This window comes from Curcuma longa, chromosome 10 (assembly GCF_044706935.1).
Source record: "Curcuma longa cultivar G26 ecotype Majalengka, Jawa Barat chromosome 10, ITB_CL_G26_1.1, whole genome shotgun sequence".
Classification (NCBI taxonomy): Eukaryota; Viridiplantae; Streptophyta; class Magnoliopsida; order Zingiberales; family Zingiberaceae; genus Curcuma; species Curcuma longa.
Genome location: NC_133870.1, coordinates 8,545,227 through 8,573,029, shown reverse-complemented (window position 1 = coordinate 8,573,029; position 27,803 = coordinate 8,545,227). Strand labels below are relative to the sequence as shown.

General features: G+C 39.6%; 6 protein-coding genes and 1 pseudogene across 7 annotated transcripts; 4 read left to right on the top strand and 3 right to left on the bottom strand.

Moving 5' to 3' along the window:
• Window positions 1–121: 121 nt before the first annotated feature.
• Window positions 122–3,276, top strand: LOC141836434 (polyadenylate-binding protein 3-like). 2 transcript variants are annotated; one of them, XM_074723922.1, is made up of 6 exons: window positions 122–276; window positions 345–447; window positions 774–844; window positions 2,545–2,736; window positions 2,815–2,942; window positions 3,034–3,276. In XM_074723922.1, the coding sequence occupies exons 1-6, from the start codon at window positions 175–177 to the stop codon at window positions 3,077–3,079; spliced, it is 642 nt and encodes a 213-aa protein (XP_074580023.1). In that variant the 5' UTR covers window positions 122–174; the 3' UTR covers window positions 3,080–3,276. The 2 variants fall into 2 exon arrangements, with proteins under 2 accessions (XP_074580023.1, XP_074580024.1); XM_074723923.1 differs by lacking the exons at window positions 122–276; window positions 345–447; window positions 774–844 and adding an exon at window positions 1,294–2,186.
• Window positions 3,277–4,188: 912 nt separating this feature from the next.
• On the top strand, window positions 4,189–5,952 carry LOC141836419 (copper-transporting ATPase PAA1, chloroplastic-like). Its single transcript, XM_074723906.1, has 4 exons — window positions 4,189–4,619; window positions 4,704–4,757; window positions 4,950–5,103; window positions 5,696–5,952. Exons 1-4 carry the CDS (start codon window positions 4,194–4,196, stop codon window positions 5,722–5,724), a joined length of 663 nt encoding a protein of 220 aa, XP_074580007.1. The 5' UTR covers window positions 4,189–4,193; the 3' UTR covers window positions 5,725–5,952.
• A 638-nt stretch (window positions 5,953–6,590) lies between these two features.
• Window positions 6,591–7,304, top strand: LOC141835692 (NDR1/HIN1-like protein 13). The gene has a single exon (XM_074723066.1). The coding sequence runs from the start codon at window positions 6,591–6,593 to the stop codon at window positions 7,302–7,304; it is 714 nt and encodes a 237-aa protein (XP_074579167.1).
• A 368-nt stretch (window positions 7,305–7,672) lies between these two features.
• Window positions 7,673–11,480, top strand: LOC141836129 (uncharacterized; annotated as a pseudogene).
• A 2,512-nt stretch (window positions 11,481–13,992) lies between these two features.
• LOC141836658 (26S proteasome regulatory subunit 7A) lies at window positions 13,993–20,590 on the bottom strand. The gene is made up of 10 exons (XM_074724167.1): window positions 20,461–20,590; window positions 19,710–19,791; window positions 17,241–17,332; window positions 16,432–16,509; window positions 16,270–16,331; window positions 15,988–16,132; window positions 15,565–15,783; window positions 15,277–15,458; window positions 14,592–14,767; window positions 13,993–14,351 (listed from the first exon to the last, which is right to left on the bottom strand). Exons 1-10 carry the CDS (start codon window positions 20,542–20,544, stop codon window positions 14,194–14,196), a joined length of 1,278 nt encoding a protein of 425 aa, XP_074580268.1. The 5' UTR covers window positions 20,545–20,590; the 3' UTR covers window positions 13,993–14,193.
• Window positions 20,591–21,494: 904 nt separating this feature from the next.
• On the bottom strand, window positions 21,495–22,520 carry LOC141836661 (uncharacterized). The gene is made up of 3 exons (XM_074724170.1): window positions 22,196–22,520; window positions 22,049–22,114; window positions 21,495–21,981 (listed from the first exon to the last, which is right to left on the bottom strand). Exons 1-3 carry the CDS (start codon window positions 22,494–22,496, stop codon window positions 21,575–21,577), a joined length of 774 nt encoding a protein of 257 aa, XP_074580271.1. The 5' UTR covers window positions 22,497–22,520; the 3' UTR covers window positions 21,495–21,574.
• Window positions 22,521–23,229: 709 nt separating this feature from the next.
• On the bottom strand, window positions 23,230–26,660 carry LOC141836659 (transmembrane emp24 domain-containing protein p24delta9-like). Its single transcript, XM_074724168.1, has 4 exons — window positions 26,308–26,660; window positions 25,993–26,202; window positions 23,736–23,812; window positions 23,230–23,613 (listed from the first exon to the last, which is right to left on the bottom strand). The coding sequence occupies exons 1-4, from the start codon at window positions 26,551–26,553 to the stop codon at window positions 23,469–23,471; spliced, it is 678 nt and encodes a 225-aa protein (XP_074580269.1). The 5' UTR covers window positions 26,554–26,660; the 3' UTR covers window positions 23,230–23,468.
• Between the last annotated feature and the right edge of the window lie 1,143 nt (window positions 26,661–27,803).

Sequence of the window (27,803 nt, the reverse complement as noted above, 5' to 3'; positions counted from 1 at the left end):
AAGAAACCCGCAACGCGGTCAGAATATTTACAGAGGCTTGCGTTCAGACCAATCTCCGCCGGGGGTAGTTCAGTAATTTGAGATATTGAATGGGTGCGCCTGTAAAACTCCGTGGACCAGTCGAATCTCATTCCGAATAGATCTGCAGAAGCGAAAGAAAGGGGCGCGGCGGCGATGGAGGAGGAAGAGCACGAGGTCTACGGAGGAGAGATCCCCGACGTGGCTGATATGGACGCCGACGTAGATATGTCTAATCCTGGAGACACTGACATCAAGGTACTCCTTTCTCTTCGCCGGTCATCGTCTCCTTGATTTCTCATGCCCTTTTGCGGATCCCGTTTCAGGAGCTGGACGAAATGAAGAAGCGGCTCAAGGAGATGGAGGAGGAGGCCGCCGCTCTGCGGGAGATGCAGACCAAGGTCGAGAAGGAGATGGGAGCCTCCCAAGGTGGTCTTCTTCCATTTTCTTCTCCAACTTCAATCTGGAAAATCTAGAAATCTCGTTCGATTCTTTTTCCTACTTACCAAAAATTTTATTGCTAGAGGAGTTTTTGTAGCTAAAGATCTGTTGATTTCCCGGATAGTTGCTAAAATTTCTGTTAATTGCTACCAAAGTAATCGATGATTGCGAGTGAACTACAATAATGGGACGGCCGTGCATCTACATGATCTTAGAAAATACTCATTTTTTGAGCAGATTATTGATTTTTCCTAACCTCATCTCATTCAGATGCATAAACATAATAGTCTTTGCCCTATCTCTTTCATTTGTAGACTCTGAAGGTGCAGCTACAAGTCAAGCAAGTAAAGAGGAGGTTGATGCTCGGTCTATATACGTTGGCAATGTAAGCTCCAAAGTTCCTTTGCCATGTCCAAAGACTTTCAATTCAAACATAATGGTTATTATGTGCTAACCTAGACAATACAATTCTCACATCATAGTTATGTCCAGATTCCGGAGATATTTTAAGTCTCGCATAATGGTTGTTACGCTCGATCCTAGATAAGACAATTTGTGTTTTTAGCCTTTTGATACATCAGTTGAATACAATTCTCACATAATGGTTATTGTGTGCTAGCCTAGATAATGCTTCTGATACATCAGTTGTAGATATGTACTTATCTTTTTGTTCGAGTAACTTATATTGTGGATGAATTTGTGACTGAGCTCTACTGGTTCATTTGTTGATATGCTACTTGCTCGAGATGACAATAGTAACTATCCTTGGGAACGGTAAATTTGATTGGGATTGGTTCTTCATTCATATTATGATATCTTCAGCGTAAAGCATTGGGTCAGTCTCCCGAAAGTCCCAGCAGTTTAGATTGTAGCAAACTGTGCTAGTTATCCCATAAAGTTGAGTTGTATAGCACAATCTTTTTCCAAAGTTATAAAATTCTAATTTTTCATTCATTCGTCTGAGATATTAATGTTCTCTACTTTCTTATACGGTATTCATTCGAATTACTCCATACTTCATAGAACTAGATGCTCAAGCATCTTTAACTGCATGTCAAAAGCAACTGCTTTCTAACTCCTGCAGTTTTATTATTATAAATGTTTTTGTAATCTTACCTTAACAGTATCATTCCTTCTTATGAATTTGTACGAAAGTTGCTTTAAATGTGCTAGAATTACTAACACCGTTTGTTTGTTTTTTTCGTTTTAATCATCAATAAATTTATTGTGATGTTTTTTTTTGGCAAATTCAGTCAATACTTTAACTGTACATCTAACAATGGTTGCAGGTACCGATATTCTGTTTATGAGATATCTGATATCCTATTTTTTGTGATAGCCTTGTAGTTGGGAAAAAAAACAGAAAGATTGTATATCATGATTGATTGAAAAAAGAGTATAAAATGAAAAAGAAATAAAAGAAGGCAAAATATTGAAGGAGGAAAAGAAAATTATAGGGTTGCACTGTATAGTGAACTGAAAATGAAAAAAGAAAAGGTTGGAAAAGAAAAAGGATAGTAGCTACTGATGTCGATATCGAAGCTAGGGCTAGATGAATGCTGTTCCAATAGACTATGGGCTAGATAGCTAACAGCCTGGTGTAAACATAAAAGCGAAGCAGGTGGAGGTTTGAAGACCTAATTCCATCATGGCGCATATGCAACTTTAGATGCTGGAGCCAACTTATTCTTGGAGTTTCTCAAAGCATCTTATTGCATCGCGATATGGTGAGAGGTCCTTGATCTCTTGCGCATGGCCTTTTAAACTTCTTTGTTGCTTTGGTCTACAAACTATATACTCCTTTATGCAAGAAAAACATCTCAGTATGTTCCATATTTCCAGAGTACGGTTATATCTTAGAAAACAAGAGTACTGTAAATTGTCTCTTTCTCGTTTCATCATCACCTCCATTTTGTGGATAGGTTAAAATTCTCCACATTGATCCTTAATTTCCACATGCATATGAAAAGTTTGTCCAGCATTGATTAGAATGCCTAGATAGATGTATCAACATGTACAAAGATGAAAAGAACACACTCTTCTAAGTTATTCCAAGCATCTGAAAGCCTCCATTTAAATCTGCAGGTGGACTATGGCTGCACGCCTGAAGAAGTGCAGCAGCATTTCCAGTCATGCGGCACAGTGAACAGGGTCACCATCCTGACGGACAAATTCGGCCAGCCAAAGGGTTTTGCCTATGTCGAATTTCTGGAGATCGAGGCTGTTCAAGAAGCTCTGCCGTTGAACGAATCGGAGCTTCATGGTCGTCAAATTAAAGTAAGCAAACATCGTTCATCTACGACGTCACACACTCAAATGTAATGGCTATTTTCCCTTTGTTCAAACGATGTGCAGGTAGCTGCCAAGCGGACCAACGTCCCAGGCCTGAAGCAGTTCCATCCACGGCGGTTCAACCCCTACATGGGATATCCGACGAGGAGGCCTTACATGCCACCTTATTTCCCTCCACCTTATGCTTATGGGTCAGTCCATTGTTCTTCCTCTCTGCGTTGCACGTTATGATTGTACGTAAGTAGACGAGATGGTATTCAGTGTTTCTCCTTGATCTTCCAGGAAGGTGCCCAGATTCAGAAGACCAATGCGTTACAGGCCTTTCTGAGCGTGGATTTGCTTGTGAGGGTTTGCGTCACAAAACCACTGCCATGCATTCGCTGTTGCTTCATCCTTTCTTAATATAGTTCCATGAAGTTTCAAGCGCCATTTGCTGTTTGTGTAAACCTCGCAATTGTGACTTAATTGGATTCCGAATGACTGCTTTCCTAATGACCATAATTATGCCTCAAGTTCATCATTATCCATTGTTTGTGTAATTCTCGAATCAAGTTGATGTTTCAATTTTTAGTATCATATCAACATTTCGATGTATACTGTTAGTGGTAAATTGAAGTTGGAAGGAAGAACGGTTAGACTATATTGGATTTATTGTATGTAGTTTTATTTTAAAGATTATTTTCGGGATTTGAATCTGGTAGTAACTTTGGTATAATGATATAATTTTGTACAAGATTTTGATTGTCAAACGGGTCAATTCATGGTGAGGCCGATCAACCTACTAAAAGTCCGTCATATGGCGAAAAGGGACGGATAGATTCACTAATTTGGTGGATTAGAAAATCTTCAATCCAACATAATCCAAAACGGATTAGGCGGGCCAATTTATGAACTTATTAAAAAAATAAAATAATATTAAAAATTTTAAATTTGAATTACAATTTAACTTAATCAAGTTGAATTTTTTAATTTTGAATTATAATTTAAACGAATCAGGCCTATTAGTCATCTATTAAGTTTTCTATTTTAATTTTTAAATTTAAAATAAATAAATAAATTTTTTCAATTTATGAATCAATTCAAGTCCATCATGAGAATCCACGTGGGGCGCGGGTTTAAACAAGTTAATTTATTTGAATCCATCTTAAAATAGATTGATAAAATTTTAATCTAATTTATTTAAATTATATGAGAGGGTCGATCCATCCTATATATTTTATGAAGGTTTAATTTGAAATTGAATCTTCTAGATGATTAGAAAGTTTGCATTTTTCTACATCAAAACCCCCATAACGGTACGTTATAATCAGCATCAAAGCGAAGTATATGTATAACGGGCGCTCCAAACTCATCGTAGCGGATTTGACCAATTGTGTCGTTGTCTCCCTGGTTCAAATATGCACGCGCACCTTCCGACGCAACTAACCTTGACGCCTCTTCCAATGGCGATGGCGTCCGCGTTATCTTCTCCTCTTCTTCTCAAATCCCCGTCGCCTAGCACCTCGTCTTTCCAGAGTTTCGGCTTGCTACTTCGCTTCCCCATCTGTTCCAGCTCCCACAGAGCTGGTTGCTTCCTAAGCTTTCACGGCAGGGGCCGCTACCTCACAGCTACCTCCCAGGGTTTACTTCCGACCACCGGAATCTACCTATCGGCATATCCATCAGATACTCCGCGGTGCAGGTTCGCTTCGGTTTTCGCGTCCCTGTCCGGTGGAGGTGGCGTGGATGGAGTTGATGGCGGCAGCGGCGGCGGCCGCGGAGGAGACGACGGCGGGTCGAGCTCGGGGGAAACCGAGGCGAAACCCGTAGCTGGAGATTCGGAGGACTCCACTGCGTTCGGTTCCGATGCGATTGTCCTCCATGTCGGAGTAATTCACCTCTTTGCTTCTACTATTTTGTCTCGGTTTTTTTAAAAAGGGGGAATTTTTAGGGTTTGTGATGGTTTCTCGCAGGGCATGAACTGCGGTGGTTGCGCTGCAAGCGTTAAACGCATCTTGGAGAGCCTAGTGAGACATCATACAATTCTTCGCTTGAAATGATTTCACAAAAACATACATTCTTCAGATGTGCTCAGTTTCGTCCAAATTTGCGACTTTTTGAAGAAAAAAAATTGCTTTGATCTATTCCTTGTTATCTAATCAAAAGTCACAAACTTGTCTGAGAAATAGGGACCTCTAACCAAATTTCATCTAATGCAGCCTCAGGTTTATTCTGCCATAGTTAACCTTGAGAAAGAGACGGCATTTGTTTGGGCTGTACCTGAAGTCAAGGTTACGGAGGATTGGCAGCAAGAGCTCGGACAGCAACTGGCAAAGCACTTGACTACTTGTGGATTTGAATCCAACATTCAAGGTAACTTACAATCATGCATTCCTCCATAGAAAAGAAAAGAAAAAGAAGAGAATTTTGGCATTCAACTTGATCTCTCTGCTTAAGGCTGTGTTTACTTCATGAACTGTTTCCAGTTTATTGCATTTCCAATATCAATGATTTGGAGAAGGAAAGATAAATTTACATTTAACTGAGGGCATCCTCCTAAGTGGCTGAGCATTATGAATTGGACTCTGTAGACATGGGCTGAACATAGTTTAATATAGAGCTCATTCTTGTTTCACCTCAAAAATTAGGATACTTTTATCTAGTGGAGTAATAGACCTTTGAGATTATTGTGCTATTGTAGAACAAAGCTCCTTCAACTTTCCAACTTGTTTGCCTTTCTCTATGAATTTTCTTCAGTTCTGTTTCATGTTGTTACTCATGGTCTTATGTTTAGGCCTTCTCCAAAATATATCTATAACTAGTTGCAATATCTTTCTTCTCTTCCAATTTAGTTTCAGGCAGGTGAAGCTCTTAAAATAATCCATAGGGATTTAACAAGGCTTTCCCTAACAAAACATTAAAAACAAAATAATATCTCAGTGACAAGTTTTCTCTCTGTATGTAGATCTCAGCAGAGGCAGTCTTGCAGCCTGACAGCCATTGCAGAATTGAGTGTGCTTCTCTTCCATGATCCTTGCAGAATTGAGTTTTCTCCTTCGACCTTGCATCAGATACTTGTTTCAGCAATATAGATTCTGAAATTGGAAGATCTTTTGACTTGAAAATACAATTCAATGCAAAGTATTTTCTTCACTACAAAGTCACATTGTTGGATTTTTGTCTCCAATCCTAAATAGCAAGAATAAAAATTAAAGTGGGCAAGGATTGAATCTCGATGAAGCCAAGACAATGCCTTCCTCTGTCATGATCCATTGTAATTTTCTGATTTATTTCCTCACAAATGGTCATGGGACCGACCGTGTGAAACTATTGAAGTGATGGATTACATCTTTTGCTGAAGAACAAAAATAGAAATAAGGATAATTTAATGTGCTTTCACGTAAGCCTACTTAGAAAATCCAAGTTAATATAACACAAGAGTAAAAATATAACAAAAGGATAGTCGGGTGCAGGAAGTTATTGTACTCAATTTTATCATATTATTTTCGTAATTTGAATTCATACTTTCAGCTAAAATATAACAAAAGAATCATAAAAACCAAAAGAAATAAAATCAAGCCGGCAATAATAAATTTTTAGTGGTTTGACAAATTGAATTCTTCTCATAACTACAAAAAAAAATTAAAATTAAAAATAAAAATTGAAGGGTTCAAATTAACTTCTAAAAATAGCCAACTCCTCCCCTCCATTTGAGCTGTCCTTCTACCTGTTTGCGGTAATTTCCTGCCCTTCTCTCTCCCCCTCCGTGGCCATGCAATCCACTGCCCTCTCCCTCCTCTTTTCTCTCCCATTCACCTTTTCCTTCTCCTTGCCGCTCCGGATTCCTCCGCCACCCTCCCATGGAGGAGCAGGCGGCGCCTCTCGAGCCCTGCAGGCCGCTTCCGCCCCCGCCCTCCGCCCTCCGCCACGAAACCTACGTCGTCCAAGTGCCCAAGGACCAAATCTACCGCGTCCCCCCGCCCGAGAACGCCGCCCTCGTCGAGCACTACCGCAATCAGGTCAAGGTCCGTCGCCAGAACCGCTGCCCCTGCTTCCACGTCCTCAAACGCCTCCTCCTCCCGGTCTTCCTCCCCCTCTTCCTCCTCGCCGCCGCCGCCATCATCTTCTTCGCCTGCGTCAAACCCACCACCCCCACCTTCTCCGTCAAGTCCCTCACCGTCGTCAAGAAAACCTCGAAATCAACAACAGAGTACGACTTCTCAGTGAGAGTCTTCAATCCAAGCAACAGAGTCGGCTTGTCCTACGCCGCCGGCGGCCATGCCGTCGCCTCCCACCACGGCGCCGGAGAATTCGCCACCGGGTCGACGCCGGGGTTCTTCCAACCGCAGCGCAACACGACCGACCTCAAATTGGTTCTTCGCTCCAGCAAAAACCTGAAAGCCACCGGTAAAGCTCTTTGGATCAAGCTGACGGCGAAATTTTCGGTGAACTCCAAGATCGGCGCGTTGCAGTTGTGGCGCATGAGCTTGGACGTGAACTGCGACGTGAAAGTTACAGGGATCGATAAGAAGGCACGCGTCTCCTCACAGGATTGTAACAGCAATCTCCATTAGTGAGGAAGGAATTAAGATCGAAAAGAAGAAGAAAGAATTGCTTCATTTGTGTTAATGTGTTTCATGCATGACTCTATTTCGATGAACTCAAATTCTATTAGTTTTTTTGGAATGAATTTTACGTGTCTTTCAATTCCTTGAAATTTCAATGGGCAATTTGGAATTTTCCCTGGCAAACTGAGCCTTAAATTTGAATTTATTAAAAAATCTCAGAGGCATTTGAAATTGTGCGGCTATAAATATTGGTCGCAGGAAGAAGGAAGAGGAAAGCGTGCTGGGCACGTGACGTGGAGTCGTCGCCCGCGCTCTCTGCGCGTTTCTTCTCCTCGCGGATCGCTGAGCAGGCGCACGCACTTCCACGCCCCCAATCCCCGCGGCCGATTGGTCAACCTGAATCCCACTCCGTGGCCGTCGCGGAGGCAGATGCGGCCTCCCCTGGGTTCTCCCATGGCGTGTGGAGGTCTCCTTTTGGTTCTATTGCTGTTGCACTCCGTCGGCGTCTTCTTCAGCTGCCGCAGAGTTGAGGGGTCGATCCACGAGTATGGAGGCCGGAGGTTCGCGGTCGAAGGCAATGCCTTTATCCTTCACGGCGGAAGCGAGGGGCTCTATGGTTCTGCTTCCTCCGCCAACGCCTCCGCTTCCGCCCCGATGAACTCCTTCATCCGGTGATTTGTTCTTCTCTCACCTCTTCGATTTCTGCGCTTGGTAATCCAATGGGCTTCTTCATCTTCTCAGGGATAAAAAATGAGGCCTTTACTTGTTTTTTTTTTTTATGTTAGTAGATGTGTTTGTGTCTAAAGTATGTTTATTCATGGACTATTCGATTGAGCGCAAGTTTGGTTCTTTGAGTTTCAGAGCCACCTTAACTTTGTGTTTTTTGATAGCCTAATCCAAATGATTATTTGAAATGAAAGTTTCAGGTGATTCGAGTGAGTGAAACTCTGCAACTTTAGGGTTTATAGCACCAATCTTTCCAATGAATTAACATTTGTGGGGTAGTTACATGAAACAGAGAATCGAGAATGGTTCGTGTAGGTCCTAAAACTTTAAGAATTTTTTGCTTTTTCCGAGTTAGAACTCTGCTCTTTGGTTACTGAAGTTGTTTCAAGAAGTTAAACAAAAAAAGTTTCAAGACCTGAACTGATGAACTTTTCTTGCAAGTTTGGTTCTTCTGCAAATCAAGAAGGAAGCAATAAAAAGAGATTTGCAAATCTAATTGCTGTGACCAATAAGGGATTGGTGATTATTGTATTCATGTGTATAAACTTCAGTAAACTCATTTTCTCAGTTCTAATCTTGGCGTTTCTTCCTAAAACACAGTTTTGAAAATATCAAATTCAGAAGATCAATGGAAGCTGCTGCTAAGGCAAAAACTTTTGGAACTAGAACTACCTTATCTGTCAAAGCAATTGTCTTTGAGGTGGAGGATCGTGAGAAAATTGGTGGTTCAGCATATGGAGGTCAACGGGACATATGTTGCACAGCTGATCTAGAAAAGCTAGGTTCTTGTACTGAAGGAACAATCATCTATCGCCGCTCTAATATTAACCCTGATTGGCCACAAGTACTTTCTGCATCCTTCAAAGTAGATGATCTAGAGACTACATTATTATCCAAAACATTACATATATCGAAGACCGGGATGTACAATCTGTATTTCATTTACTGTGATCCAGCACTTGATGGGCTTGAAGTTGATGGGAAGACTATATGGAAGAACCCTACTGGATATCTTCCTGGAAGGATGGAACCTCTCATCAAATTCTATGGGTTCATGTCTCTTGCCTTTTTGATACTTGCAGTGTATTGGTTTTCCCAGTATGCAAGGTTCTGGACAGAGGTCATGCCACTGCAGAACTGTATAACACTTGTTATTGCCTTAGGAATGATTGAAATGGCCTTATGGTACTTTGAGTATGCTGAATTCAAAGAAACTGGCATCCGAATGAAGGAGATCACCTTCTGGGCAGTAACTTTTGGTTCTGCAAAACGAACAGTTTCGCGTCTGCTAATACTAATCGTTTCCATGGGATATGGTATTGTTAGGCCCACTCTTGGTGGTCTTACTTCTAAGGTGGCCTTGCTTGGTGGAACATTCTTCCTAGCATCAGAGATTCTCGGATCAGTGGAGAATGTCGGCGACCATTAGTGATGTTTCTTGGAAGCCAATTTTAATCTTGGCTCTGCCTGTGGCGATATTAGATGCTATGTTTATTATCTGGATATTCATTTCCCTGTTCAAAACCTCGAAAAGACTTCAGGTATTCATTTTTATCTTCCTATTATATACCTTAGTCTAATAGCAACACTATTCCTCAAAGTGTTGAAGTATCAGTTGGGCTGAGGCTTTTTATTGTTTACAGGCAAGAAGATTTGCTGGGAAGCTAGACATCTACCGGAAATTCACTAATGCCTTGATCGTGACAGTTATCGTATCAGTTACTTGGATAATCTTTGAGGTAATATCGTGTTTCTCTGAACCTAAATCGACTATGATGATCCATGAAACAAAACCCAAATTACCTACCTACCTACTGTCTATCCTACAATAGATAATTTCAGCATTCTGCATGCTGAAGATATCATTCTTCTTATACTACAATTCTCGTTTACAGGTTGTCGTATGTAGGTTTGTTAGATTATGTATGAAGAACTATGTGTCTTCTGGCACTTAACCCAGCATCATTTAGTTACTGAGATAAAATTATTATGATGCAGTTCTATTTCAAGGCAACAGATGCATATGGTGAGAAGTGGCAGAGTGCATGGATGATTCCAGCTCTTTGGCAGGTCCTCTCCTTCTCTGTGCTGTGTGTCATCTGTGGTCTCTTGGCACCTTCTCAGAACTCCATGAGGTAATAATACCTTCATTTCCCCCCCCCCCCCCCCCCCCCCCCCCCCCCCCCCTCTTTGCCGTTTCAAATCCTCTTTGCCATTGTTAGTAACAAGATCTTAATTGCTTCCTTTGCATTTTCTATCAGATATGCCTATTTGGACGATGGTAGTGAGGACTTTGATCACGAGGCTAACAAATCCTTGTTTAAAACAGAACCATACCCTTACAAGGACAGTTGGAGTTTTTCTGTATCATCAGATATCAAAGAGACCCCAACATCCGATACTGCAACTCGAAAAGGGTTGTAGTCACTTGTCATGGATCAACTCCTATTTTGGCTTAAACAGAAACCAGTAGCAATTGTAGATGATGAATGGTAACGTGGTTCCAACTTTTACTGGGAAGAATGTGAAACAGTCATACTTCTCTTCTCTTTTCTTAATCCTTCTCTTCCTTTCACTATGTAACATCAGAAAACTACCATTCTAAGTTGTTTTGTTTTGAGCATAATGAATAATGATCTGCTCATAATGTGTTCATAGAATTTAAATTGCAGATCAGAAGAACAGTAAAAATGAAATCTTTATGAACTTGAGCATATTAAGCAAATTGCTATTGATTGATGGTTCTCTTCTCCTTTACTTCCTACCTTTTTTGAGTGTTCTGGATGCCCAAGAACTTATAATGTTGGCTACTTATTCTCTTCCAATTTGACTGAACTCCTCCATTTCCACAAAGAAAGCGTTGACCTTGTCAATCTCAGCATCGAAGAGGTGGATGGAGTGTGCCTGAGCTTTGGAACAGGGTTGACTTTAAAGGGAGAAACTTTGTCTGATTCACCTTCTTCTCTTCAAGCATTTGAGTCAACTCATGGAAGTGCTCCCAGAAAGGGGCAGAGAGGGGAGATGGCTGGTGGAGCGAAAGATCTTCAACAAATAGATCATGGAGAAGTACAAGGATTACTGGAAATGGCAAAGAAGAAAGTACTGTCAACTCGATCCAAGGAGCACTTTTTTTCCCCTGGCTCGAAGCATTCTTAAAACATGATCGCGAACTGCCATTGATGCTGCTTGTCATCTTCAAGAACATGGTCGTTTCAACAACTTCTGATTTTCTTTTGGAAATTCTCATAGGGAAACAAAAAGATCACAGTTGACAATCATTTACAGAGGGAAGGTGTTGGTTTTTGAATGTTTCCCAGCTGATAAAGGCCCAGGATCTGATGCAATTAGCATCCAAGGGAATCCCAACTATGAAGAACAGCAACCAGGTGACAGCTTCATCCAAATTTGCAGCAGTAGCAATCGATTCTGAGTTGGCGAAGACACCAGGACTAACTAATGCTTCTGGTAATGCCTTCTTCTTCATTGATCTTCCATATTTCATTTCTGTTATCCTCAAGCAGCCATAACAATCAATCTAATTAATTTTCTCCTGGTCGAAATGTAGATCTTCCTATAGCTAGGAAATCTTCACTCCAGCAAGTGGCTCTTTCTCCTGCTTCACCTCCTCCATCTGATGAGAAATTTCCTTTCTGTGTGCTTAAAATCACAGTATACAAACAGAAAGTTGGCGTGATTGAAGGGGAAAAAATAAAACAAAATAGAAAGTTGGTAAAAGATTTACCTGCTTGGATTACTAACGATGGCCACGACCAGAAGAATGCATAAAACGACGAGATTTGTTGAATAGATTCCATAACAACAATATAATTTGGTGCTCGTAGGAAGAACACACCAAAGAGAAAGGATAGAGGTAGCTAAAGAATCATAATAATAAGGACGATCGCAAGATGCTCTAAATTCAGATCTTGTTCTCAACATTCTTTCTTCTCTTGATGTGCCTCACTGAGCAGTGTTTGTTCACATGATCAGTAAACTGACGACTGCAGAGTTATTAGTTACTTCTCTTGTTCTTTTTCCAAACTTTTCTTTCTATTTTTTTTTTACTATGATCTATATCTCCTTTTCAATAAAAACCATAAAATGAATATTATAATCTCATCTTGATTTTATTCTGTTTTTGGTCGAACTGGCATTAGTTCTTTCTTGTTTGAGTCGTGAGCAGTTAAGTTTGGCTTCTTCGAGGTACTGAATCTGCTGCAATTATGTTTCAGCCATCATTTCTCTCTTCTTTTTCTTTCTTTTAGCAACAAAACTGCTCTCTCTCTCTCTCTCTCTCTCTCTCTCTCTGCGAGTTCTTAGATGAGACCAGAAACCATGCAAATGAGAGACGCGAAGAAAAAGAAGAGATGGAGAAGACTTCTCTCCTTCCTGCTCACGCTTAAACAAAAGAGTGGAGAAGAGGAAGAAGAAGCACCATTAAGGACCCAGCCGTCGAAGCTTTCATGCTCTGGTCGATTGTTTGGAAGTGGCAGCAGATTTGCTCACCTTCAGCGAAGAGTGAGGCTCATCGCTCCTTCAGTGACTCTTTCTTCTTGTTTCAGTGCTCCCTCAAGGGAAGAAGAAGAAGAAGACAGTGAGGTGCCTTACAAGTGCTTGGAGCATCAAAACCATGCTTTGGGAGCCAAACCTTTTGGGCCAATTTACCTGGTAACATGAGAGTTCTTGATCCGATTATACAATCGCAATACTTGTTAGATTTTTGTATTGAAATTGAGGAATTTAACATTGTGGTTCTTCTTGTTCTGGTCTGGTCGGTTGCTAATTGTGCAAGGATTTCTGTGAACAAAGGAAGCGATTGATTCTTTGGTAATAAAGTTCAATAAAGTTGAATTGTTTGCTGAAGTTTGGTAAAATTTCATAATCACTCGAGCTTATTTGTCAGATGGCCGTTTTGAATAATTTTAGTTAAATGCATGCTTAAATTTCAAGATTTTTCATTTTGCGTATATAATATAGTATCCAAAATCATATAGCATATTTTCAAAATACTCTTTTTTTTTTTCATTGATTTAGATGAACCTCTAAATTACTTTGAATTAAAATCAATGTATTTTTAGAAATCTCCTTAATATATCTGTGCATTTATACGTGAATTTGATAGCGTAAATTAAGAACAATAAATTTTTAAACTTGTAAAAATTTGATAAAATTTATCATAAACTCATTATAAGATTTAGGACAATGATACTCACTAATCAAACATCATCAACGGATTCATATGACTCTCTTAGTTTGACAAATATCAAATTTTTAAAATTTCAAATGGTGTAGATCCTAAGAACCTTCAAATCACTATAGGACGAAAATTATAAATCATTTCAAATTAAAATTAAATATTTTTGAAAAAAAATCTTTTTAATGTATCTATGCTCTCATATCTGAATTCGACAATATAAATTAAAAACGATAAATTTTTAATGGGTAAAGTAAAAATTTAAAAATATTCTCTTAATTTAATTCATTACTTTCAATTACGAAAATATATTAATTTTAATTTAAAATAATTCGAACTTCTTTTATCCTAAATCCATGTCCGAAACAGACTTGTTATATAATTTGGATATTATAAAAGTTACGTACGCAGAAATAAAAAAATCCTGAAAGCTAGCAGTGAGCGTGAGTTGGAGGCTTGCAATTGCAATCACTGCTCTGCTCCCTGGGGCTTCAACAAAATGGGCACCATCAGTGTTAGCTCCCATGCTTCCTGTCCTTTGTTCTTCTGTTTTTCACACATTGGATCTCATGACATATCATTCTTCTACATGAGCCTGACTTTTTCACACGAGATCTTAAACTGTTAAAGATAATTAGGAACAAAAATGCAAATACTGATCAGGTTCAATGTCTCTATTTTTTTTATAAAAAAAATTAAGAATCTCTCTGTGAATTATTTTTTGAATATGCTTTCATCCATCCAAATTGAAATGACAAAAAAAAAGAAATGGAATTAAAATCATCCTGACTTGAAATTCATAACAAGTAAATCTCAGAAAACATTGGAATTACAGCAAACATAGTGCTCTTGAGAAATTCTGTAGACAGGCAGTACAATTGCAAGACATTTTTATCCAACTGCAATCTGAAGTTACATTCTTCTAGTAAAAAATAGAGGTGGCAGTTAACCAAATGATCGCCTTAAAGGGGATACTTAGTTGTACACCATGTACTTGGGCGTAGCACTGAACTTCTGGTAGCCTTTGATGACTTTATTCACTGCATCAAGGAAATCTTTCTCTGTAACAGTTTTCCTTCTTGCACGGATGGCATACATCCCAGCTTCAGTGCAGACGCTTCTTATATCGGCACCTAAAGAACAAACACCATCAGCATGAAACTTAACATGGATTTGAAGTTACATTTAAAACAGCAATCGTCTGAGATTTGCAAGCAGCAAGAGCTGGATGATTATATACTTAAAACAAATCTATCCAACAACGAATACAAGTGCAAGATTTTTAAATTTTCATAGGATCCACAGCAGGAATTCTGTCTCATTGACAAATGAAGTATCATTTTCTGGCGAAATTAATAAAAAGTATTTCTCACCAGTGGAATTGGGGCAGAGACGAGCAAGAAGCTCAAACCGGATATCCCTGTCGCAGTTCATTGTCCTGGTGTGAATCTTGAATATTTGTGTCCGTCCCTCCAAATCGGGTAAGCCAAATTCAACCTTCCGATCTAACCGCCCAGGACGCAACAGTGCAGGATCCAGAGTATCAGGCCTGCATTATTTGCAAGAGACAGGGATATCAATTAATAAACGATTGTGCATCTTAATAATATAGGACAACTATTAATACCACCACTTGAAGCATTTATGACGCTATCTAGTGCTGCAGACAAATTTATTAGACAAACGACGGAAGTGTGGACGACAATTAACAGCTGCACTTCAGGAATTAACTCGGCCAGAGAACCCACAAGGCAATCTCTGAAACAGCTTATCAAAATATTAGCGCTCCTAAATCAAGACAACCCAATTTCTTGTCTCTCTCTCACTCACTCACACACAAAATCACTCTAAATACAAGCTAACCCCAGTTTTAAAATTTCAGATGAAAATGAATGATTTGGAACTTCAGATAAGTAAAAGGAGTCAAATTCAAGTGTCTGGGCACTACAACGACTATGCTAATCTGTTGACACAGATGCAACAATAACAGTAGGTTTATAAATATAAATTGGTATTTGGTGGCCCGGATGATATGCCCAATTCAGTTCATTAACTTACCTGTTGGTAGCCATGAGAACTTTAATGTTTCCTCTAGCATCGAAACCATCAAGCTGATTAACAATTTCAAGCATGGTACGCTGAACTTCATTGTCACCACCAACCCCATCATCAAACCGAGCACCACCAATTGCATCGACTTCATCAAAAAAGACAATGCAAGCCTTCTTTGATCGTGCCATCTAGAGGGGAAAAAAGTGTTTAGAACATATTAGAAACAGTCGACAAAAAAATCACATACTAATAGATGACAAGAAACAACACCAATTAACATGGAAGGTTGACTACCTGAAAAAGTTCACGAACCATCCGTGCACCTTCACCAACATATTTTTGGACAAGCTCACTTCCAATTACACGAATAAAGCAAGCATCTGTTCTGTTGGCTACTGCTCTTGCTAATAGTGTTTTGCCAGTTCCAGGGGGGCCATAACAGAGAACACCCTTTGGAGGATCAATGCCTAATTTGACAAACTTCTCCGGATGAAGCATGGGAAGCTCTACAACCTGAAGAATATGGGCATAGATAGTGCAAATGAGGAAGCTGATAACAATTTGGTATAATCCAATCTAATGGCCTTAACTTAAAGGCAACAACTACAAATCAAATCTTAGAAAGAGTCAGAAATGTTATTGTTGGATAACAAAAATACTGCATAATAAATAACAAAATCTAAACACAGCTATAAAAATATTGGTAAATAAACGCACTTCTCGCATCTTCTCAATTTGCTCCTTGCATCCACCTACATCATTGTAGGTAACATCGGGCTTCTCCTCAACAGTCATCATTGTTACACTCGGATCAATCTTCGGAGGCAAAGGAATCTGAATCTGATATTTGTTCCTATCAACCCTGTATTAGAAAGTGAAGAACATGACATACATGTAGCAGATTACAGAGCAAACCTCTCTTGTAACTCTATCAAGTCTACATAATACACCAATCAACTGTAAAGCTTGACAAAATTCATATTGAAATATTTTTCTCACCCAACACGCATCCCTTCTTCAATGTCAGTCGGGGAGACTTTGTCTCCCAGTCCAACAACAAACTACACAAGAGAGAGAGATTAAATTATACATCCATATGTTAAATCTGTGCTAAGACAGTCTGAAATTATATTTAAAAAATTCAAAAAACATAAAATATACCTTAGCTATCTGCTTGACATTAATCACATATTTAGCATCTTCTGTGTTTGGACTGATAATCTTAGTACACCTTGCAACCTTCAAGAGAAATAAACAACCAATTTAAACAAAAATAAGAAAATTAATAATATATGTATGCAGCAGCCTAGCCAATGCATTCTGAAGAATATTTTTCTTAGTATTTCTATTTTGATAACTTGGCAGCACACATCTTGGTTTAGGGATCAAAGATTGAATGCCCATCATTCTCATCAATGGTAAAAAATATAATCATAATTTTTTTTAGTTTCCTATTAATTTATTAAAAGTAACCCGTGCATTGTGTTGTTAAAAATCCTATTTGTTTAATTGCCGGGGGCAAAAACCAAATGAATGGGAAGCTGAAGCATAGGAAAGTGTTCCCTTCAAATAATCAAATGTATCTCTCTGCATAATTGGTTGATGAATTAGTCTGCATCAATTACTTTGTTGGGTTAAAAAAAGCAGAAAAAGAATGATTCATTGCATTAAGTGTGCATCTGTTGTCACAGATTGTTTGATCTAATCCAAACAGCTAAGATTTTTTTTTCGTGTGGATCATGACTTTATAAGAGTAAAACGAGGTATTGATTTGTTGGTGTATTAATTGCTTGACGTTATAAAGAATTATAGAATTTAAATAGTAATTATACCGCTCTTTTCTTAGTAAACAAGAAAAAATGTTTAAAAAAATTTAAAAATCTAAAATTATAAAAAACATTTAATAAGATGGAGTCAACTTGAGAGAGAAAGAGAGAGAGAGAGAGAGAGAAATCACAAAATATGATTACTTGAAGAGGTTGCTCTTCCTGCATCATTTGCTTGTCGGAGACTAAATCCCATTGACTTGGTGCAGCTAGACCAGTATCAGATTCCTTGATTCCTATTGTTGGAAGAGAGTGAATTAATCAAGGCAACCAAACAAGTACGGTCCTCATCAAAATGTAGTACTCATCATAATTTACAATTAAAGTTTGGTTTTATTGAAACCGAACTAAGGGTAGTAGCATATGAAATAAAACTGCAAAATCGACTGTAAATTGAATGAGAAAACTCCATATAAAAAGTGGCTAAGTGGTGAAATTGGCAAAGTGCACTATATTAAGAATCCAAGGTGACAGAGTGAAACGCCTCAGTAAACTCACCCTACTGAGAAATTAAACAAAGCAAAATACATTAAAAGCATACATCTGGACTGCTAATTAAATCTGTTTATTAGATATCTTGATGTTATGCTGAATCCTCAAAACCTGTAAATGTGTTCATTTCTTATCTTGATGTTGTGATGAATCCTCTCAAAATCTGACCACGTGTCTATAAGAAAAAAAAATAATTTTAGCGATATGTTTTATATAAAGCATTCTAATGCGCCAACAAGTAATAAATATTTCTATTCAATTGTAAAAAACAGCATAGGTGCATAACTGTGAGAAAATATTCATCTAACAACCTTAAAAGAATTACAAAACATTAACATTTAAGAATTTTTGTAATAAGAGTTCAGGTGAGCAACTAAAATGATTTACAGCCAAGTACAATTGGCTTAAGAGCTAACCCTGGGAACTGTTATTGGATTAGTGGGTTTAAGAATGGCAAAAATATTCATTATAAAACAACTTAAATAAATCCAAGAATAGGAACAATGTCTATGTAATGTGAAAGTGCAAAGCGCGATGGAATCTAGAAATGGAAGTAAGAAATACATCATCAAAATTTTAACATCCCAACACCTACCCAAGTTTGTTGTTTTACTACTTCCCATAGCTGGTATAATGTCAATTACCAAGATAGACAATTTACATAAAATATTAGAAACAAAAAAGCATCAGAAGATTCTTCGGAATATCAACCAATTTTAGAGGAGTCCTAACCTAACTGAGCATACTGATTACCCTACAAAAAAAAGCTGGACTCTTTGAAACCAGTTTTGATGACCCTATGAAACAACAATAAACTCAGCTAATCTAATTCAGCTAGTTCTGTCAGACCAAGTTCAGAAGATGACAAACCATAATATTAGAATGTGCAAGTCAAGCACAACATATTGCTTCAACAATGAACGGACACAAAAGCCAAGTTAGCACAAAGAAAATTATCTGTTTCTCCTATATCACTTGGTAACAACAATACATTGCCCATATCAGGTAACACGAATTTAAGTTTCGGCCAGTATTGAACAAAATCAAGTCTCCATGATGCAAGCAGGGAGGCCAGAGTAGAGACAGCAGGTAGTAAAACTCAAGATAATGGTTTGCACAAGGCCTTGCATGTGACTTTCACTCTGGCTAGCAATGGAGTTCAATGACACTTTGGAGATTTAAGAGAGAAGCAGCTAGATGTTAAGGTAAGGAATCAATGATCACTGCAAAGAACAGGTATAAGAAGCTCAATGACATCTAATCGAACAAGAATCAATTAATATGCGTACTATATAATTGCATAAAAGGGCAGCCCAGTGCACGAAGCTCCCGCCAATGTAATGTCTCAAAGAATGGTCTATTTACATAGTTACCCTACATTGCAAGAGGTCGTTTCCACGACTCGAACCCATAACCACCAAGTCACATGGCAGCAACTTTACCATCGCACCAAAGCTCCACTTCAATTCAGCTAGCAATATAATGTAACCATATAGTTCAATGGCAAAAAAATATTCATATTGCCAACCCAAATAGCTGGGAGCCAGGATTTTCAACTTAATATTAAACACTCAAGAATTGCCAATAATTGAAATGATCTCTTTTGGGTGTTGTATGAATTTCCTAGTTATTTCTATGTTTGAATCACATAACAAAATTTTATTTTGCATGATAGATTTTTCTGATTGGAGGTTATACATTTCATATCAAACAATGTTGTTTGGATCCAATAGCAAGTCATATGCTCCAACCATTTGGGATTAACTATAACGCTATGACCCCATTTTGAACTATGCATGACTTGCTTAAAACCATTAAACAAAAATTGAATCATGCCATATTGACTAATGTGTCAACCAAAAGTTTGCCTTATTATTTGATTGAAAATCAAATGCTCACAACAATGCTTAACTAATGGGAGCAAAAGAAGTATCAAAACTGACAAGCTACCAATCTAGATTCATTTATATTATACATAACGCTATCAATAGATCAAATATGGAATTTTGTTTTCTCACCAACAATATTTTCCAACAAAAAAGATATAATACAAACGATTAGAAGTTCAGAAATGTTTACAAAGGTATAACTAAAGAGAAATAGACCCATTTGGACACATACCGCACAAATCATTAACCTTCTTGGCCAATTCCTTAATTTCTTTTTCCACCTTCTTAATGTTTGTGGAGTAAGGTCCCAAACCCTGCCATGAAATATTACCAAACTGAATAAGAACAGGAATATCATGTTTAAACACATGGATCCAAACCTAGGGATCCTCAACCCAAAGTAAACAACATCAGCATCAGGAATCAACAAGCCAAAGTAAGAAACAATCAACAAAGGGATCCAACATGAAGTATAATGCAATGTAAAGAAATATAGAAACTACAAAACCAACGAAAAGGGAAAAAATCTCTATGTGATAGCTGAAAAATGTCGATATTGAATATTGTTTTCTACAGACAATAATTCGGTCAATAAAATTAAGATAATAAGAATTAAAAACTAACTCAACTAACTACAGATCCATACCAACCCTAAAAAGGATCCTTTTTGTGGAAGCAACGAACAAAGGTACTATTTGGAACTTCCCAATAAAAACCCCTAAATCGCAAATAAAAAAGTTAACTTTAGACTCGAACAGAGCAACGATGATATACAAGAAGTGGATCCACCATTACCAAAATCATGAAATAAAGGCAACAGGAACAGACCTAAATCACACCTAGCAAATGCCGAGAACTTATTGGGTAACACCAAGGGGGGGAAATGCAAAATTTGGACTCCAACAGCTAAGAAGAGACAAGAGGACGTGGAAACGATGGTTAGATGAGAGATCGAAGAGTGGAACGAGGAAGAGGGTACTCACGTAGGTCTTGAGGAGGGCGATGTCGTCCTCGTCAAGGGGACGAGGGTTCTTCTCGTTGATCTCGTCCTCAGGCTCGGGAGCCATGTCGATCGTTCTCTGCTCCTCTTTGATTTCCTTTCGCTTCCCCGGCTTGCAGAGAAAGTAACTGCGCCGCTCCGGGCTGAACCCTAAATATATAGCTACCGTAGCCGAGTTGGAGACCCGAAGGGCGGAGTATCGGAACAGAAGGTCCGTCCGATAATAAATAAACGGTTCCGATTCCCATCCGTATCTTCCCCTTCAACGGAGCCACAATGCAGACCGAACCGGGCTCGCCCAGGATCCAACCGGGTCGGCCGGTATTGGAAGAAATATATTTTTTTAGTTGGAATGTATATATATATATATAGAATTGCTACACTGCAATGAAGAATCCACGATGAAGAATCCACGATCCGTGTGTGACACCCGTGATCCATCGCCGCTGCCACTGCAACACCCGTAACCCATCGCCGCTGCCACTGCCGCCACCCTCACCTCACCATCCAGCCACTGTCGATCGTCATCTCGACCGCGATTGACATGCCACTCGCCAACACTTTGGCAGACCCCGGATTTCGATCGGATAGTGATCGGAATCCGACGAATTTGGTCAGAAATAGCCGTCCTTCAATGCGCAGTCACTGTCAACAACGATCGAGCCGAATTCTGACCGAATCACGATCGGAGAATAGTCGAGGAAGGACCGACATGATTTGGTGGAAATTCGACCGCAATTTGGCCGGAAATAGCGCTGCCACTACCGATCCTGTTTCCGCCCGAATTCCGTCGAATTCCGACCACTATCTGATCGGAATTCGACGCCGAACGAAGCACCGGCGAGCGGCACATCGATCGCGCCCGATGCGGCGGTCGGCAGTGGTCGGACAACGCAGCGAGGGCGGCAACAACGATGATGAATCGCGGGTGCGGCGAGGGCGGCAGCAGCGATAGTGGATCGCGGGTGTCACAGATTCTATATTCTCATTAGGCATTAAACTACAAAAGGTCCACGTCGGAGTTGACTTCCAATGAGTATCCGTACTCTTCTGGTATACATTGAAAAGGATATATAATACACGTAAGAGGTCAACGGTCACAGCTCCTCCTCTCGCCGTGGGCCTGATCCACCGGCGACGTTCTCCTTCACTGACGTCAACTTCTCCTTCGCCGACTCCACCGCTTCCTTCGCCTTCTCCTTCGCGGTTTCAAGTCCACCCTGCGCCTTCTCCTTCGCCGGCGCTGCCTTCTTTCCGGCCGCCTCTGTGGTCTCTTCGGTTGCGTCCTTCGCCCTCGAGGCTTTCTCCTCGGCCTTACTCCTGGCGGCCTCCGTTGTCTCTTTTTCCTTCTCAGCCGCACTCTCTGTGGCCTCTTTGGCCTTCTCGGCAGCGCTCTTTGTGGCTTCCTGGGCGGCCTTCGACGCCTTCTCTTTTGCCTTACCTGCGAGCTCTTCGGCGGTTTCCTTCGCAGTCGACGCCTTCTCTACTGTGCGACTTCCAGCTTCTGCAAGATTGCATGAGCAGCATTAATCCGAACAACTTTCTGCTCATGAATTTAACACACTACCAACCTGAGACGCCTTCTTTAATCACGTCTGAAGTCTTCTTAGCCGCTTCTCCAGCTTGGTTTGCCTTCTCTACATATTCCTACAGTAGTCAGCACAAGCAACATGATCGAGGAAGACGGAGCACGCGCACGTAGATGAACATGAACTCACCGTAGGCCGTCTCTCTGGCTGCCTCCCGTGCCATCTCCGCGGCCTCTTCGGCTTTCTTCGAAGCGTCTTTCTCCTTCTCATGGCCTTCGTCGTGGTGGTGTTTACCGAGGCCAAGTCCTCCGGTGATCTTTTCCTTGGCCCACTCGGCCCACGACTCGTCCTTTTCCCCATCGCTAATCCCCTGCTCCGTCTCATCCTCGGTTGTCACTTTTGACGCCGTCGCCACGGCCGGCGCAGGAATTTCCGCCGCCACAAGGAGCAAGAGCAGCGGAAAAAGCAGCGACGAGGTTCGAGGATGCATGTCGTCGAGAAATCGGCCGGTCGTATCGAGTTTCCTGCTGGACGCTCATCCAACAGAGACGAGTCCGGATTTAAGGAGGACAAAGTGCATGCACTTGGGCGGTGGCGCACGCCATGTGTCCGACATTGTCTCGGAGCGGCGGCGCGTGTCCGAGATCGATGCCAGCGCATTGAACAGCAGCTTAGTCATCCATGAACATCCTTTGCTAATTATAATCCATAGTTCATTAAGGTGTTGAATATGAAAGCACGTAACCTCTCAGTGAAAATCTATTCAACAATTTATGTAGAGGTGTTAAGGATAAAGATATAAGATAATGAATTGCAGGAAACTTACTGCAGACGAATAGCGAATGTATTTGAGTGGCCAAGCCTCTTTAGCACAGGTCGCCATTCAGAGTTGCTTCCAGAATTCTGGGATGATACTTGAGCAACTTGGTCGTAGATATCCAAAACCTTGCATAAGTTCTCTGGAGCATCCATCACAATACTTAGTTTTGGCCGGCCGGCATAGTCTATGAATCTTGAATTGACACCAAAATGGATCATCATCCCCGTACAAAATAGCTGCAAGGGGCAATCTCTGTAAAGTATAACAATCTTTCGAGAATTTTGGACTGTAGGTGTTCTGATCTTGTTTGGTAACTCTCTCTCTCCGGAGCAGACGGCGGCGGATCATTGAACAGCTCGACGTAGTAGAACTGATTCCAAGTGTAATGCTTGAGCAAGGACGATTGCATATCTAAAGAAAATGATTTGCAAATATCCTTGAAAATAAAATCATAAATTCAAAACGGACTGATGCATGCAGCACATGGTGAAGCTTGACAACATCTAAATTTCAATAACATGAAATGACTTCGATAAAGATATCGACGACTCCCTAAGGATCAAGGAAGAACTACGTAGCTGCGTTTTTAATCATCATGAATACAATATGAGTATGAATAAACGTCAGTAGTAAGATCAGTCATTAGAGCAGTTTCTTTCTCTCGAAAAATGTCTTCAGATGCCATAACTGCAAGCCTGCAACCGAAGCACACACAGCAAGTGAAAGGAAGCTAAGCCAAGCCATCCTAGAGTTGGTGGATCTGTTCATATCTTGCATTTGCTCCTCCCTGATCATCAAATCGAATAGTTTGAGTCATAATTCTTGGCATGACAGTTACTTAGTTTACTCATTCACAATGAAAAAGTGTAAATAGGTCGTCACTAGCCTTAACTCAGAATAAATTTGTACCTTTCTCGAAGATAAAACATTTCATCGTGGATGGACTTCACAGTATCTTCCAGTTTCTTCAATTCCACTTCCATGCCCTGCAAAACCCCAAAAAAAATATAATCAATAGCATGAATTAACTCCCGCAAACAAAAAGAGAACAATCACTTCCATCAGCAGGAACAATTTTTATGAACTAACTACATGTATCATCGTTTGTGTACAAAATGGGGGAATTAATTTCTAGGCCTGACTGACAAATAATTCTAGAAAAACAGTTTATCCAAACAATTAAAAGGCAAAGTAGATTGTAGTTCCTTAGTTAAAAGGTAGTAAGAATGTAGATTGACAGGCAATGTACCCCACATGAATCAGCATCCATGAAAAATTCATGAATAGTCTCCAAATGTCCTGCAGAATATGCAGACATATCAATAGAAGAATCCCTATGCCTGATTAAAGGAATCTGAAGGTGTCATCACTGATTCGCTCATGATTATGTTCCTAGAAAATTTCCTGATTATTAGTCTAATTAATGAAGCCATGATGCAAGTCATACCGAAATTATCTAGTTTCACATAACAAAGCTACCTTCTAAAGCTTATTTGTTGATATGGGCATTAGAATAGTGTAAAGTTAATTAAAAAATTGCAACTACTTCTCTAATAATTATTAACAAAATAATAATTTCTTGACAAATAATTAGCAACGTTATTTTTAAAAATGATGTATAAATCTATGGATATGAGATTATAAGCAACCCCACCATCGCCGTCATGGGCTATTTGTTTCCCACACATAAATTCCATCACTTGGAGAATATAGTTAGGACTGATGATGTTAAATAGAACTTATAATACAAGATAATCTAAAATGCAAATTACAAAGACAATATCCAAAAGACTCATGATTATAAAAAAGGATCAGGGCCCGACTCATTTGCCAAACAAATCAATGTTAAAATAAACAAAAGTTGCAACTTCTTAAATTGTAGGAATTGATTTTTAAATGTATAAATAATTCTACATCAGTAAAAATATTGTTTTTTTTTTAAAAAAAAGTTTTACTATGACTCGACACAACAAAATTAATCTAACATCAATTCCCGTTGAAGAGGTGTATCAAAACAAGGCTTTCAAAATTTCTACCAATTTCCATGTCAAGGGATTTAAAACGCACCAACCAAATGAACCGATTCCTTGTACTGGAAAACAATAAAAAGATGAAATTGTCATGAGATTAAGAATGAAGATAGCTGTATATAAGATATATCTATGGGGCCAATCATCTTTTTTCATTATAAAAAATATTATATTCAACATGAACTCTTATATAGCAACGTTTATGGAGGATTTTTTTTTCCTTTTTTTTAAGATGTACTTGTACAGACACGCAAAAGAAGAAAGAATATTGTCTCCACCCTAAAAAAAACCTTTGCCACACTGCACTAGCTTATGCAGCGATATTACTTTCATTTTAGTGCACTGGACTGACACCTGTTCAACCTAACTTAATGTCTTTAAGAACAAACAAGACACAAAGAAGATGACTAATGCAGTAGATTTTATATAACGTATCATCCACACAAATGATAAGCAAAGAGATCTCTTGGCTAAAATGGTACTTTGTGTAAACAAAGAATGGAAGGATTATTTGATGGTTTAGAATAGAAGGTCAACAATTCAATGACTGAACTACAGAAATTCTAGCATCTAGTGAGTTGTCTCAATCAGGAAGGTCTACATTCACTTGTTTCTCATGATAAACATTGTGAATCACAACTTGATACAAATAAAGGGACAGAGAATTTTGATGATAGCAAAATTTAAAAATGATTATGCATCTCAAAGAAGATTACCACAAATCAAATATGACGCTTTAGCATGAGTGCTACATGTTTTATTTTGTCAATGAGTGTTACAAACATAGGCCTTATTAACATTTCATTTTATAACATGTGGTATATGCAAACTACAGATTGTTTACTGTTATATAATCACTTAGATTATATTTTCAGATACAGCATGCAAACTATGTTATGATCTAAATGCACGAAGCATCCAGATGCTTGTTTTAGAAGCTTGGTTCATCATCCATTAGTTGACAACAGTATGCAACAGAATTTTCAAAAGAGACCTACATCAATTTAAGATAGCAAAGGTCTTTTCTGTCCAAAATTTTGTCGTGCTATGGAACAATCAACAGTAGCGAATCTAAGGTAAAAAAAAAAGAAGGATTTTTCAAAGAAAATCAAGGTTCGAGAAAAATAGTAAATTACTTCGATCTGCCCCTTCTTGGCAACGTTGGTCCAGTCCTTGGCGGCGAGGCCTGTCCTCCACTCGAACTCCACCGCCATGGAAACAGCCGGCTTGTGATAGGGCGCCCACAAACACGCCAAGTAGTCGCCTTCCTCGTTCGCGGTGAAGGCAAAATTGCCCGATTCCACCTGATCCTGATAGTGGATGCTATTGCCGTAAGGCGAAGTGACCTATCAGCACACGCAATCAACAGATCGATCGATTAAACACACCGAAGGCCCTCAGAGCAAGCCGATCCAGAACAAGAGATCAATTGAAGTCGAGAGGGCCGTTACCCTGACGGTAATTTTGTGGGACTCGGGGAGAGGGGTGGACTCGGAGGGGTTAACGACGGAGTACTTGCCAACTGCCATGGCATGGAGCTTGATGTCTTCGGAGACGCACTTGGTGTGGCCCGATTCGAGCTCGAACCGCAGCGCGCAGGCGGGCCGCCCGAGGAGGAGAGACGCTATCGCGAGGGCGAGCGCGGAAGCGCAAAGGCCGGCGGAGCATCTCCTTCCCCGTCTCGCTCTCTCTCCCATCTCGCTTTTTTTTGCCTCTTCGCCTTTTCCGGTGAGATCGAAGAGGAACACGACGGAGACCGCAAGGGCTGGTCGCAGGGATCGACGGATGCGGAAACACCGGCGGCTGAAGGGGACCGACTAATCGAAACAGACGATTTACTTAATGAATTAATTAATGAGGGAAAATTACATGCCGACCCTCCAAGTCATCGTATTTTTAAAATCTACACAAATTTAAATCCATTTCCATCCATGAATTATTATTATTATTTTAATAATTTAAATATTTATTAGATAAATGTAGAACATAATTTATATACATCGGTTATTATTACTAGCTGTTTATATTTTTTAATTAAGGGCGATTTATATGATATTATTTTATCTTTGAGCAGATAAGAGCGATTTTGTTAAACCCTTACATATGAATTTATGCATTTGAAGTAAGTGATGCGACGGATTATGACTAATCTTACATAGCATTGGTAGTCAAGAGATCAATTGATGTATCTAGGTAAAAGTTAAATAATTAACATAAACTAGACTATCATTTTGAGACTCGTCCACTTAATTAGCCCTCTCGGCCATTCGGTAGCTCGATCATTGGATCATTCAGTCCTCTCGTCCACTTGGTATAGCTCAGCCACTTGACAGCTAAGTCCTCTCGGCTACTCGACAACTTGATCACTCGACCATTTAGCCGTCTCAACCACTCACAACTCGATCACTCAGTCATTCAACCCTCTCGACCACTCAACATCTCAGTATTTCAATCACTCATCAAAGTCTCTCGATCACTCAACATCAATCCAACATTTCAACATCTCAGCAACTTAGTCTCCTAGCATTTTTGTATGATTCGGAGGCTACATAGACTCCCGAAATATGCAACAATGTATAAAAGAGATGCGAGTACTAGGTTGTTAAACCTTATCCCCTAGCACCCTAGCTCATATCTTCACATAACATTAAAAGGAAGCGAGAATATTCAGTGATACAATATAATCAGTGCGATTACAAGATTATTAGATCCGATCCCCTAGATGCCTCATATTTGCGCTTAATGTTAGCAAGTGTCAAATCAGTCTCCTCATACTCGACCGTCGACTCCACTTTGGGTCAACACAGAGATATCTTTCAAACGAGCATATAAACTCCTCAACAGATAGGGTTCCCTCTCTGAAATCTCATAGACTCTGTTTTTTCTTCTTTCGACTGTAATTTCCTCCCTTTGAATCAATTCTAACTTGAGTGTCGGAGTGATTTGT

Bases quoted from the DNA above. Each gene is read 5' to 3' on its own strand.
- LOC141836658 (XM_074724167.1), bottom strand. From the start codon at position 20,544: ATGGCTCCCGAGCCTGAGGACGAGATCAACGAGAAGAACCCTCGTCCC. The intron at 19,792-20,460 runs GTGAGTACCCTC...ATTTCATGGCAG, and splicing joins TCGCCCTCCTCAAGACCTAC to GGTTTGGGACCTTACTCCAC. The intron at 14,352-14,591 runs GTGAGAAATACT...TTTGTTCTTTAG, and splicing joins TCTCTGCCCCAATTCCACTG to GTGCCGATATAAGAAGCGTC.
- LOC141836419 (XM_074723906.1), top strand. From the start codon at position 4,194: ATGGCGATGGCGTCCGCGTTATCTTCTCCTCTTCTTCTCAAATCCCCG. The intron at 4,758-4,949 runs GTGAGACATCAT...CATCTAATGCAG, and splicing joins AACGCATCTTGGAGAGCCTA to CCTCAGGTTTATTCTGCCAT. The intron at 5,104-5,695 runs GTAACTTACAAT...CTCTGTATGTAG, and splicing joins ATTTGAATCCAACATTCAAG to ATCTCAGCAGAGGCAGTCTT.
- LOC141836659 (XM_074724168.1), bottom strand. From the start codon at position 26,553: ATGGGAGAGAGAGCGAGACGGGGAAGGAGATGCTCCGCCGGCCTTTGC. The intron at 23,813-25,992 runs GTAATTTACTAT...GGGGTTTTGCAG, and splicing joins CCAAGAAGGGGCAGATCGAA to GGCATGGAAGTGGAATTGAA. The intron at 23,614-23,735 runs GTACAAATTTAT...TTTGATGATCAG, and splicing joins ATGTTTTATCTTCGAGAAAG to GGAGGAGCAAATGCAAGATA.
- LOC141836434 (XM_074723922.1), top strand. From the start codon at position 175: ATGGAGGAGGAAGAGCACGAGGTCTACGGAGGAGAGATCCCCGACGTG. The intron at 448-773 runs GTGGTCTTCTTC...TTTCATTTGTAG, and splicing joins GGAGATGGGAGCCTCCCAAG to ACTCTGAAGGTGCAGCTACA. The intron at 2,943-3,033 runs GTCAGTCCATTG...TTGATCTTCCAG, and splicing joins CCTCCACCTTATGCTTATGG to GAAGGTGCCCAGATTCAGAA.
- LOC141835692 (XM_074723066.1), top strand. From the start codon at position 6,591: ATGGAGGAGCAGGCGGCGCCTCTCGAGCCCTGCAGGCCGCTTCCGCCC.
- LOC141836661 (XM_074724170.1), bottom strand. From the start codon at position 22,496: ATGCATCCTCGAACCTCGTCGCTGCTTTTTCCGCTGCTCTTGCTCCTT. The intron at 22,115-22,195 runs GTGAGTTCATGT...AGGAATATGTAG, and splicing joins AGCCAGAGAGACGGCCTACG to AGAAGGCAAACCAAGCTGGA. The intron at 21,982-22,048 runs GTTGGTAGTGTG...GCAATCTTGCAG, and splicing joins GATTAAAGAAGGCGTCTCAG to AAGCTGGAAGTCGCACAGTA.